Raw genomic sequence first — 13,744 nt, 5'->3', positions numbered from 1 at the left:
AAAGCCATGGAAAAGGCATATGAGGAGCTGTATGACAAGTTGGACACTAAGGAGGGAGAAAAGGATTTGTACCAATTGGCCAGGCAGAGGGACCGAGCTGGAAAGGATGTGCTGCAAGTTAGAGCAATAAAGGATGGAGGTAAGAAGGAGTTGCATTGTGTGTTTGTGGATTTAGAGAAAGCGTACAACAGATTGCCAAGAGAGGAGTTGTGGTATTGTATGAGGAAGTCAGGTGTGTCAGAGAAGTATGTGAGGGTTGTGCAGGACATGTATGAGGGCAGTGTGACAGCAGTGAAGTGTGCAGTAGGAACGACAGACTGGTTCGAGCGGGAGGTTGGACTGCATCAAGGATCGGCTCTGAGCCCTTTTCTGTTTGCAGTGGTGATGGACAGGTTGACGGACGAGGTCAGACAGGAGTCTCCGTGGGCTAGGAGGTTTGTGGATGATATTGTGATTTGTGGTGAGAGTAGGGAGCAGGTTGAGAAGAGCCTGGGTTGGTAAAGGTACGCACTGGAGAGAAGGGGTATGAAAGTCAGTAGGAGTAAGACATAGTACATGTGTGTGAATGAGAGGGAGAGCAGTGGAGTGGTGCAGATGCAGGGAGAAGAGGTGGAGAAGACATGGAGGAGTTCAGATACCTGGGGTCAACAGTGCAAAGTAATGGAGAGTGTGTTAGGGAAGTGAAGAAAAGAGTGCAGGCAGGGTGGAGTCGGTGGAGAAGAGTGACAGGAGTGATTTGTGATAGAAGAGTATCTGCAAGAGTTTATAGGAGGGAACGTTTATAGGACTGTGGTGAGACCTGCGATGTTGTATGGTTTAGAGACAGTGGCTTTGAGTAAGACAGGAGGTGGAGCTAGAGGTGTGTGTGTCCCCAAATGTATTTATTTGTCTTATCAGCATTAAGCTGATAAGCCACTTTGTGTGCTGTATGATTCTTTGGCATCGTAGATCGCATGGGGAACGTCTCCAAGAATTACGTTTTTGTTCGAGAATGATAAAAATCTAAGAATCACTTAATGTCTCTCTCACACACACACACACACACACACACACACACACACACACACACACACACACACACACACACACACACACACACACACACACACACACACACACACACAAGCTAGAATATCATTAAAATCTCTTTATTTAAAAAGACTGTTAGGAGTACATTCTGGATATTCAAAACACACATTTCCCACATCAACCTGCACACAAACATATTGAGTTACAGCCTGTTGGAATGATCTTTAACTGCATACATAGCTGCTGATATACTCGTGTTTTGGCTTTTTTGCATTTAAATACAGTGATCATTTTTGAAACTTGGAAAAAAATAATTCGGATATCATCACATACACACAAAAAGAATCTAAAGTACCCAAACCATAACCTAATTTTATTACATATAGTTATTTTATAACTAGAGTTATTAAACTCTGTCTGAATACCCTGATTTTGATGATCCATTAGTATCCATTGAAAAATCATGTAGGAAAATTAAACAACAAATCAAAATAAAATTTCATCCAATATATAAATGCTGAAACTTTCTAGTCAGTTTTATTTTTTATAGAGTGTAGTTTTTATAGTTTTGTATAAATAAGATACAATCATTCCAGCACATTTTCATAATCAGCATTACAAAAATCACATTCTTATGCAACATACTGAAAGCATGATGAAACTTATGATTGAGAAACCTGAGAATATGCTATTTTAAAAAAAGGATTGTCATACAAGTATTCAAGTGATTGTAAGAAGTAAAAAACGATGTATAAATAAAAAGCCATAGGTTTTTAAAAGCTAAATGTCCAAACAGATAATGTTCAAGGTTTTGATGAAATAAAAATATTTAGGTTTATAAGGACCTACTTAACGGTTAAACAGACACTTTAAACAGAACAGGTTTAAAGAGTGTTGCCTTCTGCATTTTCAACTGTCGAAACAATTGAAGGAATCAGAACGGAAAATATTTAATATAGGACCCGCCTTTTTAAAACACTATAGGAAAGAAAGAATAAATTCTTCCAATAAGAAAAAAATAAATAGTTTGTACTACAGAAAATCCTATGAACGGAATAAACTGTGCATTTGGTAACAATATACTGTTTTTAAAAAAAATCCTCTTTTTGCATACACTATTATATCGTCTTAATTAAATAAGAATAAACCCTTTGAATTATATGTTTTTATGCATTATGACAATAATTATTTGGTCCTTATCAGGTTATATTACACTGTGTCAAATTGTTTTTACAAAAACAAAGTAAAAATAGAGAAGCAATGTGTAAAAAACTAAGTAAACTAAGTAACAGAGGCTAAGTAACAGCCAGGTGCTGCTAATTAAATGCCCCGGAGTTTTCACAGTTTTACTGGTCTGGAGCATTCAGGTGTGTGTTTAAACAATGATAAGGAGGAAAGACATCCGCAAACGATATGGGAGAAGCCATTGTTGCTGTACACCAACCTGGGAAAGGTTATAAGGCTTTTTTCAAATAAATGTAAAGCCGATCATTCTACAGTGAGGAAGATTGTTCACAAGTGGAAAATATTCAACATACAACTAAAGCAAACAAGAATAAGCCAAAATCATCCACAACAATCTGAGAGATTCATAAATTCATAAAAAAAAATTATTACTTCAAGATATTTTTGCTGAAGGTGGTTTTAAAAGCTACTGAAGCTACTGACTCTCTCATATGACTATGTATGTATGTATGTATGTATGTATACACACAAACATGCACATACAGTACATTTCAGACTCCTTTCTTAAATATCCCTACAAAAACAGATACATAGTTACATTTCATATTCTGACATTTCTGAAAATTTAACCGTCTTCCTACATTTCCCTTAGAGGAGGGGTCTGTAATCTTATTTGTAAATAACCCTGGCTACAGTGTTTCTCATCTAAATAGGATTTACATATAACAAATAATGAAAACCTTGATCAACCAATAATACAAGACTCCAGTTTTTTTAGAATGAGGGAAAAAAAAGTTGATTTTCCAGAAGACTGCAGACCCCTGCATTACAGAAAAGGTTGATTTGCAATCAACTTGACATAAGAAAATGGGTATTAATCTACAATACAGACTCATTTTCAGAAGTCTTGGAACCAGCTATTTCTATTTCTGCATGCTTCTCAAGGAGTGGCAAACCTTCAGGTTTCACTGGACGCCCAACCTCTTCCAAATGCACCTCTTTCAGCTCCACTTCCTCTTTTTTGCTTCTATGATCAGTATAGTGCTGCAGCAGCCCTGCCCCAAAAGCATCACCCTCCACATTAATGATTGTGCAGGTACGATCTCTAAAAGAAAAATGAAAAGTAGGAAAAATTATTCCACAAAATATAATCCTGTTTGTTTGTTTTTTTCTTGTACTGACAAGCTTCACTCATTTCATAATTCCTGCCAACATTCTCTCTCTCTCTCTTAATTTAGCATATTTTACTCACAATAGTCACACTAGTCTTAGAGAAGGAGTTGCATTGTGCGTTTGTGGATAGAGCAGAGTGGAGAAAGGAGTTGTGATATTGTATGAGGAAGTCAGGTGTGGCAGAAAAGTATGTGAGGGTGGTGCAGGAAATGTATGAGGACAGTGTAAAAGCAGTGAAGTGTGCAGTAAAAACAGCAGACTGGTTCGGCTCTGAGCCCTTTTCTGTTTGCAGTGGTGATGGACAAATTGGCAGACGAGGTTAGACAGGAGTCTCCATGGACTATGATGTTTGCGAATGATATTGCTATTTGTGGTGCGAATAGGGAGCAGGTTGAGAAGAGCCTGGAGAGGTGGAGGTATGTGCTGGAGAGAAGAGGTATGAAAGTCAGTAGGAGCTGGAGGTAGCAGAGCTGAAGATGTTGAGGTTTTTGGTTGGAGTGACGAGGATGGACAGGATTAGACTGAGTTTATTAGAGGGACAGTGCATGTAGGACGTTTTGGAGACAAGGTGAGGGAGGCGCGTTTGAGATGGTTTGGACATGTGCAGAGGAGGGACATGGGGTATATCAGTAAAAGAATGCTGAGGATGGAGCCACCAGGAAGGAGGAAAAGAGGAAGGCCAAGGAGGGGGTTTATGGATGTGGTGAGGGAAGACATGCAGGTAGTTGGTTTAAAAGAGGCAGATGTGGAGGACAGGGGGGTATGGAGATGGATGAGCCGCTGTGCCGACCCGTAATGGGAGAAGCCAAAAGAAGAAGACGACTTACACCAGCCAGTCTACAGCCAAGATGAGAGAGAGGTCATTAGTGGGCAATCCCACTGCCTCCAGAATGATAGCCAGTGTCAGCACACCTCCAGCTGGGATCCCTGCAGCCCCCACACTTGATGCTGTGGCAGTAACCCTGAAACAGGAAGTTGACAATATAGAAAAAATAAGTGTGATTAATAGATTGTACTACCACTTAAGGCTGATTGGAAGATAAATTGGCTACACTCACAGTATGGTGATAACCTGGACAAAGTTGAGTGGAATGTCATTTAACTGTGCAATAAAAACAGCAGCCACACACTGGAAGCAAGCAGCTCCGTCCATGTTGACAGTTGCACCAATAGGCAAGATGAAGCGACTGATATGTTTCGAAACACCGTTGTTTTCCTCCACACACTTCATCATCAAAGGCAGTGTTGCAGAGCTAAACAAATAAGGAAGGTGAGGCACAGTTTACTATTAAACAAAGGATCTTACACAGCACTAATTCTCATCATTGTGACTCAGATTGACAAACTGTATTTACACAGAATTCTAGAGGTGAGAATGGTTATTACTAAACAACAAAAAAAAAACCTATAGCTGATGTAAACAAAAATCAAAAACCAATGAAGACACATTTTAAAAAGAGCTCCTGTAAAACCTTGCTTATAGAATGTGAAATGATAAATAATGGCAAGAAGTCAAAAACAAATTCACCTTTGCATTATAGCATTATTACTTAATTTATCTGACTGTAGATGGAAGACTTTTAAACAAACACAAATAAAAATATTTACTTTTGTGACATCAAAGCCCTGGTGCATTGAGTCTGTGCCTTAATGTCGTTGAATAGCAAAGCAAAAAATATCTATTGCTACTAATTGTATTGCTGCTGCATTAGAGTACCTAACTCTTCAAGCTTTGAAATACTGTCACCCAAAAAAAGGTTTGTTTAAGCCAAATGCTTCTGGATTTAATACCTGGATGATGTTCCAAAAGCAGTTGCTAAAGCAGCAACCAGACCCATGAGGAAAGTGTAAGGGTTCTTCCGAGTGAACACAAAGTAAATTAGTGGCAGGATGAGAAGGCCATGCACTGCATGACCAATCACACAGCAGGCAATATACTTTCCCAAGCTAGCAAACAGTGTCCCTACATCCTCCATCTCAACAATCTTAGCAGCCACCAAAAACATGATACCCAATGGGGCATACCTAGAGAACAGGACACAAATTCAAAAAAACAATTAACTATACCCAAAGTGAAAATGCAAAGCAAATTATTGACATAACCCAAATTAGCCTCATGTGAATTGATAGAAAGCAAAACAAATACATTATAGCAATTAACTTTTATGGGATACGTAGCAAAGAGAGTAGGCTGGTTTATTTACCACATGATCCATGACACGAGCACCATGGTAGCCTCGTTAAAGGAGTTAAAAAACTTGATTAGAATCTCCCCATCCTCTCCCAATTTCCGCAAGGCCACACCAAATGCCATAGAAAACACGATTAGGCCTAGGATGTTCATACCATCCACATCTGTACCCAAAGGAACCTGCATACAAACACACATGAGCTGCATGTTCTGCATTAACAAATTACATGTATAGAATTTAAAAACAAAAGACTACCTTTTCAATAGTGCTGTTGGTAGTATTCACACTGGTGTTCACAAACTTATAACCTGTAGCATACTGTGGGAAATAAAAAAACATCATATCGAAACAGCCAATTGATTAGGGGAAAAAGCAGAATGTTTTTATTTCATTAGTCTGAATGACTGAGTGAGAATGCATAACTGTGTTTGAGAAAGAGAAGGTCTGAGAGAGTATAAGGGAATATCTGAGAAAGAGTTTGCTCATGTTAGAGTGCAGGACAGTGTGTGTGGGTGTGTGTGTGTGGGTGTGTGTGTGTGTATACACGAGTTACTCACTCACCGACTGAAAAGCAGCAGCCACCAGGTTGGAAGGGAAGATGTTTCTAAAAGGATAAAGAAATGAAGATGCTAATTAAAAGTAAGCCCCGTGTAAGAAGAATAGTGAGAACAAATGTTAAGACTAATTACAAGGATTCGATAATCCAAAAATGTTCTATTTACTAGGGGTATAACGGTACACAGTCCTTCTGTAGTGACTGCGAAAAGTAAGTTATGGAAAACTATTAGATTAAAGAAACTCGATTATTTCACTCGTTTATTTATGTATTAAATCTCGCACAGTATCGCCATGTGGTTTTCTTGTCTCCGGAAAAGCTACTTGAAATTTTCCACGCACCAAATCCGTGTATTTATCGGCAGCTTTCAAAACGTGCTCCACTACCCACTCTATGCCGCAACTGCAGAGGGATTTAATTGAAGGTGCTGTATATAAATACAATTATAAAAATCTATTTAATATTACTTTAAACAATGGTAACCACACTGTACGGTGTTTTCTATATGTTTTCGTTTTAAATTATCCCAAACTTTAAAAACTTTCTGCCATTTTCTTTGGTCTGAATCTTCTTCTCGCCGTTTTATCTCTGTTTCTCTATTTTTCATTCTGCAGCGTTTTCTGTTACCTGTCCAGGGCGCTCCATAGTGTAGCGGGCGGTGCGTAAGTAATCATGGCCCGTGGGAAACACAGTGCTCCATGTTTTGTTAAATGGACTAAACGAATGGCCTAAATACATTTTTGTAATCAAAATACTCGAGTTACTCAAAGAATCAAGGAAGTTACAGTTAATTGTTACAATCGATACAGACAGACAAACAGACAGACACACACACACCACCCAAATGGGGTCTAATGTTTTTATCTAATTTATCTAATTTTATTAACTCAATTTAATTTGTGCAAACTTCATTGATTACTCAATTTAATCAATATTATAAAAGTGTATTGCATTAATTTAATTTATTCTATTTTAATTTTTATAAAATATAATTTTATATTATTAAACCAAGCAAGCATTTTATTTTAAATTGTTTTAAAAATGTAAACAGTTGATGTTCACAAATGTTAATAATAATGCACTGCGTTAATAAAAAAAACGACAAGCAATTTTATGTTTTGCATTTCTAACCGTACCGAAATTGTACCGAACCGTGACTTAAAAATGTGAATTTTGTGTACCATTACACCGCTACTAATTACTTACAGTTAAAACCAGATATTTACATACACTTCAGATAAAAACACAAAAACTTTGATTTCTTTACTGTCATACATTAAATCAAAGTTAAACTTTTCCGTTTTAAATCAATAAATATTAACATTTTTTGCATTTGTTAAATGTCAGAATCGAGCGAGGGAGAATTTTTATGTATTTTTATTATCACTTTCATCAAAGTCAGAAGAATACATACACTAAGTTTATCGTGCCTTTAAAAAAAAAAAAAAAAAAACTCCAGATGATTCCATTCTGAGCTTAAGAAACCTCTGATAGGTTAATTGATTCCATTTGAGTTAATTGGTGGCGCACCTGTGGATGCATATAAAGGCACACCTCAAACACAGAGCCTCTTTCTTTGACATCATGGAAAAATCAAGAGAAATCCACCAAGACATCAAAAAAAGAATTGTTGACCTCCACAAGTATGGCTCATCCTTAGGTGCAATTTCCAGATGCCTGAAGGTCCCCCGTTCATCCGTTCAGACAATAATACGCAAGTATAAAAATCATGGGAATGTACAACCATCATACCGCTCAGGAGGGAGACGGATTCTGAGTCCCAGAGAGGAACGTTTTTTTGTTGCGAAATGTGCAAATCAACCTCAGGACAACAGCAAAAGATCTTGTGAAGATGCTGGCTGAAACTGGTAAGAGAGTGTCATTATCCACAGTAAAACGAATACTGTACCGCTATGAGCTGAAAGGTTACTCTGGGAGGAGAAAGTCATTACTACAAAACCACCATAAAAAAGCCAGATTACAGTTTGAAACTGCACATGAGGGAATAAATCTTAATTTCTGGAGACATGTCCTGTGGTCTGACGAAAAAAAATTGAACTGTTTGGCCATAATGATAAACGGTATATTTGGAGGAAAAAAGGCGAAGCTTTGAAGCCTCAGAACACCATCCCAACTGTCAAGTATGTGGGTGGTAGTATAATGTTGTGGGGCTGCTTTGCTGCAGAAGGGACTGGTGCACTTTACAAAATAGATGGCATCATGAGAAAAGAAAATTATGTGGATATATTAAAGCAACATCTGAGACGTCAGCCAGGAAGTTAAAGTTTGGGTGCAAATGGGACCCCAAGCATATCTCCAAATTAGTTACAAAGTGGCTTAAGGACAACAAAGTCAAGGTATTGAAGTGGCCATCACAAAGCCCTGATCTCAATCCCATAAAATTTGGGGGCGGCACTGAAAAGGCAAGTGCGAGCAAGAAGGCCTACAAACCTGACCCAGTTACACCAGTTCTGTCAAGAGGAGTGGGCCAAAATTCCAGCAAACTATTGTAGAAAGCTTGTGGAAGGATACCCAAAACGTTTGGCCCAAGTGAAACAGTTTCGGGGCAATTCCACCAAATACTAAGGAAGTGTATGTATACTTCTGACTTTGATGAAAGTGATGATGAAAATACATAAAAATTATCCCTCGCTCGATTCTGACATTTAACAAATGCAAAAAATATGTTAATATTTATTGATTTAAAACAGAAAAGGTTTACTCTGATTTTTTTTACTCTGAAGTTTGTGTTTTTTTCTGAAGTGTATGTAAATATCTGGTTTCAACTGTATCTAAACAAACTTTTTTGAAAACTAAATACAAAACCATTTATAACTGCATGTGTTAATCCTTGGTATCATAATAATAGACTCAAGCAGCACCATAATGTCTATTCTGTTGCATTTTTAGTAATAGTCACCCACCAACAGTTTATTAGACTGTCACCGTATGCTAAAGTTATGCACAGTTAAGTGCATACTACTTGTCTGCACATTAGACTGAGTGAAGCAATGGGCGTGCGTCAATGAAATACATAAAAGACATACACACAGTTCAGGAGGACCCATAAAAGAATTCCAAGCAGTAAGAGAAACTTATCATTAAGAGAGATATATGGTTGGACATGTGCAGAGGAGGGATATGGGGTATATCGGTAGGAGAATGCTGAGGATGGAGCTGCCAGGAAGGAGGAAAAGAGGAAGGCCAAACAGGAGGTTTATAGATGTTGTGAGGGAAGACAGGGGGGTATGGAGACAGATGATCCACTGTTACGACCCCTAATGGGAAAAGCCAAAAGAAGATGATGAGGTAGTTTGGGTTTTAAAAAATTTCAAAGGGAATTAAAATGATGTTTTCACACTATGCTGTACTCACTAGCACACAGAGAGAGATTGTTCTATTTGTTTTATCACTTTAAAGATCAAGCACAAAAAAAATGGAGGCAGTCCATCAACCTCAAAGCAAAAAAATTCAATCACCTCATATAAAGCTGTTTTCTTTCTGTAATTTTTAAAAATAATCAATATGAAATATATATAACTATACTGTGATTATATCTCATTCCTGTAATATACATTTAATCGTGAAGTGAAAGAGTTTTGGTCACACTGCGCACCCCTACATAGCACATATTTGTTTCCGCATACAGGGGACAACAGAAAAAACAAAAGGAAATGAATAGTTTAAATAGAAATAAATAGCATCATCTTTTTCTAAAAGTTGCTCAACAGGTTCCAAAGAAAGGCTCTTATCTATTTTCTTGATTAAATGTGATTTATAATCACAATTTCAATATTTTAATCATTTATTTATTTTTATTTTTTTAATCACACATAATATATGCAGTATTGTGCAAAGATTTTGGACAATTTAATAAAAACAAATCTATTAACAAAATGGAAAGTAAATGAATAAAAGAAAAATCTGAATAAAATAAAAATTTGGTGTGACTACCCTTTGGCTTTAAATTCTTACACTCACTAGCAAAAAAAAGAAAAAAAAGAAAAAAAAAGTCAAGGTTTTGTAGGATCAGAGTCAGGTGTATGGTTAACCAATTATACCAAGCAGATCCTGATGATCAAGTTCATAAGTAGTTTGAGAAATGTCATTAACTGAAAAAGAAACTTACTTAAACTTAATACTGGGTATGAAACAGTCAAACTCTGCTACTAAGGTGAGTTTGTGGAAGATAGTTTCATGTCATACAATATTGCAAGATTGAGCACAAGAGACAAGATAATTATACTGAATCAGCAATGTCTCTTCCAGGCAAAGATTGTGAAGCAGTCTAGGGTTTTAAGATATGCCATTGAAGTTATTTAAAAAATAAATAAAAACTATTTAAGCTATTTTTTTTTTTTGTTTGTTTGTTTTTTTTACATCACTGTGACATCGGATGATGTCCAGCAGTGCCATAAGCAAAAACTGGCAGAAAGCAGTGGGACCCACGTACAGGTACACAGTCAGGAGAAGTCTGGACAGAAGTGGTCTTAATAGAAGAATTGCAGCCAAAAAGCCTCACCTGTCATAGAAACAAGGCTAAGCAACTCAACCCTGCACAAAAACATGGAAATGTGACTGTACAAAGATGGCACTCCGGACTGAGGAGTCAAAATTATAAATATTTTGCTGTAGCAAATACATTTTTGCAGAAGGGCTGGAAAGCGGTAAAATAATGAGTATCAACAGGAGAAAATGAAGCATTGTGGAGATTTCCTGAACCAGTGGGGCTGCATTTGTGCAAATGGCAGAAGATTCTGCAGCAGGACTACGAACCTAAACATACAGCCAATGAAAATAAGAACTATCTTCAGCGTAGAGAACAACAAGGTGTCCAGGAAGTCGCTTCATCGAGTCTGTCTGGGATTACTTAAAGAGACAGTGGGATATGATGCAGACTTCACCCACAGAAGATCTGTGGTTAGTTCTCCAAGACGTTTGGAACAACCTTTTCTTTTATTTTGGTTTTGTAGGCAAAGAATGGTCTTCTGTTCATTTACTTTCCATTTTGTTAACTAATAATAAAAAAAAAACCTATTAACAGTTTCTGAAAGTATATATAGCATTAGTTCAAAATAATTACAATTTAAACTGTTGTAAACATTAATAAAAGGGATTAAATACACAGTCAAAAGCGAAAAAAAAGTTCAAATGTAACACTAGGTTTTGCTCATAATTTCATTATTATACTTGGTTCCTTTTGTAAGAGAAAAGGTGTCCACACATTCCGATGCGACACTGTTAGTGCGGGTGTTACTACAGTCACATTCAGCTACAGCCTTATTTACACACAGGCAGCTGATGCAACCGCGTCGCAGCGTTTCAGCAGCGTGTGGATGATGATATTACCCACAAAAGATCATGACTGGGGTTCATTTACTGTCATTTTAAACACGAGTAACAGAACTGTGACTCAACATAGACAATTATTGACGAATGTTAATATACATTTTGTGGTGGGGTTAATTTTCCTATTTTAACTTGATTTCAGTCTATTAACTGAAGTTCTCGGAATAATGCAGATGACTGATTCTGAGGCGGCAGAAACGTTTACCTTTTTCTTTTCTGTTGGTGAACACGGTTACTTCTGTAAGTTCCAGTTTAAATCCAATAAAGCAACTAAATGGGAAAGACACGTCACATTACTTGACCTACCTGACTAGGTCTAAAAACGAGTCCATCACCTCCTTGGTCTCAGGTGCTTTCTGGTCAAGTGAAGTTATTCTCGGTTTGGCGCTTTGAGAAGAACCAGGCTGGATGATGAACGCCATAATAACTCCGATTGCAGATGAAATAAGCGTGGTCACTAAAAAGAACAGCATCGCCCAGCCACCTAGTTTCCCCAAAGCTTTAGGGTCAATGCTAGCAGCCCCAGACACGAGGCTACACACCACCAATGGAATGATGATCATTTTCAGCAGCCGAATCAGGAGTTCCCCGGGGAAGCCGAAATAGATTACCTGAGTCTGGGTGAGTTTTGCATTTCGCACTCCAAGCCCAATGCAAACGCCAACGATAACAGCAGACACTGTCAAAATCACAAGTAAATTTGCCTTGGCAATCCTTTTCAACTTCTCCGGGAGTGTTTCTGAAATAACATTAATTTTCTCTTGACTAGAGGAGGAGACTTCACCGTTAGAAATCTGTCTATCAATAGTTAAATTTTTGCCTGTCATTATGTATTCAATAAGTACTAACGTCAAATCTAAAACGTTAACACGATCTGAAAGGTGGACCGCCGCTCTTCGGGAATGCGTGGTTTCTCGTCTTCTTCTTCGTCTTCGGCGGAATATGCATCGCTTTTAGTGCATATTCCGCCACCTACTGGGATGGAGTGTGGCCTCTACATGCACCGTACACATCCAATATTAAATCTGAATTTAATCAGTATTTAAATAGTATGTTGAACACTCTTGCATTTTTCTTCCCACAGCGAAAGCTTATTCATTCAGTGCCCCATAAGTCTTTCATTATCATTTCTTTTACACTTTATTAGAACATGCTTGATTGTCTCAGGACACTCATATCTTTCATCCAGATACATGTTTTCCAATGATATGATATACTGTCTATTCTGATATACTGGTTAAGTGCAGAGTGTCAAGTTCAAACACGAGATATTATGCCGTCTTCCCTTCTATTCCCAAAAATGATCTCACTTGCATTTAGCCCCTAATATTATACAGATGTAAACCTTATCATCACTATCTCATTTTCTTTCTCACATCTTAGTTATAGCTCCTTAAATAAGATCAATTGATTCCTTACTCCTTAGATGTGGAACATTTAACAGAATGATTTCCTTCCACCCCCTACATGAGTGGGTACCCATAAAAAGTATATTACTACTCTTGTTTTTTAAAACCTGAAACACTTTGAAATATAACAGATAAAATGTCTTGCCTAGTTGATCATTTTCCACTCTTTAGGATTGATAGTGCTCATTTAGAGTCCAGACAAATGACCACTTGAGGTATATTTATTTCTTCCCCACTGTACAGCCAATAGTATCGCAAGCATTTCTGTTGAATAGACTTATATATGATTCCTTTTCTTCTTTTTTTTTTTGTAACTAAACTTTGGTGTGTGTATACATATTCGGGGTGTAACAGTTCACGTATTCATACCGGCTTTCAGTCCAGTACACACGTGTAAAGAGAGCAATCCCTTTTACATGTGGAACATAAAAATTTGAGCTCCATCAGGAATGTATTAAGGGGCGGACAGCAAATTGTTTAGTCTCCCCCTTGCACTTTGAGAGCATTATTATTAGTAGTAGTAGTAGTAGTAATAGAAGTAGAAGTAGTAGTAGTTGTAGTATTGTTATTAATGTTATTATTAATAAACTTGAAAACATAGACAACAAAGCCAGGGGTATACAAACGTAATAAGTTATCGCAGTGTCACTTTGGCTACTCACTCCAAACCGAAAATAAGATTTTTTTTTGCGCATGCATGAGAACGCTAAAGAATCCATAGCGCTAGCATTAGCGGCTAACCAGGAAGTGGCTAGCGCTATGGATTCAATAGCATATAAGCATATTCAGGATATTTTCCTTACAATTCTGCATATAAAGGGAGTAAATGAATAAAAGATGGACATTTGTAG

At 37.4% G+C, this 13,744-nt stretch overlaps 1 protein-coding gene across 2 annotated transcripts; it reads right to left on the bottom strand.

Annotated features, from left to right (window-relative positions):
- Positions 1-1,127: 1,127 nt before the first annotated feature.
- On the bottom strand, positions 1,128-12,426 carry slc1a5 (solute carrier family 1 member 5). 2 transcript variants are annotated; one of them, XM_083548908.1, is made up of 8 exons: positions 11,791-12,426; positions 6,141-6,183; positions 5,835-5,897; positions 5,592-5,758; positions 5,179-5,412; positions 4,446-4,640; positions 4,215-4,349; positions 1,128-3,319 (listed from the first exon to the last, which is right to left on the bottom strand). In XM_083548908.1, exons 1-8 carry the CDS (start codon positions 12,309-12,311, stop codon positions 3,094-3,096), a joined length of 1,584 nt encoding a protein of 527 aa, XP_083405034.1. In that variant the 5' UTR covers positions 12,312-12,426; the 3' UTR covers positions 1,128-3,093. The 2 variants fall into 2 exon arrangements, with proteins under 2 accessions (XP_083405034.1, XP_083405035.1); XM_083548909.1 differs by having other exon boundaries at positions 12,096-12,255.
- Between the last annotated feature and the right edge of the window lie 1,318 nt (positions 12,427-13,744).

This window comes from Silurus aristotelis, assembly GCF_946808225.1.
Source record: "Silurus aristotelis genome assembly, chromosome: 8".
NCBI lineage: Eukaryota > Metazoa > Chordata > Actinopteri > Siluriformes > Siluridae > Silurus > Silurus aristotelis.
The sequence above is the reverse complement of the archived record's forward strand: the minus strand, read 5'-3'. Positions and strand labels throughout refer to the sequence as shown.

Excerpts from the sequence above, each read along its gene's own strand:
- slc1a5 (XM_083548908.1), bottom strand. The coding sequence starts at position 12,311 with ATGACAGGCAAAAATTTAACTATTGATAGACAGATTTCTAACGGTGAA. Across the intron at positions 4,641-5,178 it reads GCTTTTGGAACATCATCCAG|CTCTGCAACACTGCCTTTGA; the intron begins GTATTAAATCCA and ends TTATTTGTTTAG. Across the intron at positions 3,320-4,214 it reads TTGGCTGTAGACTGGCTGGT|AGATCGTACCTGCACAATCA; the intron begins GTAAGTCGTCTT and ends TTTTTCTTTTAG.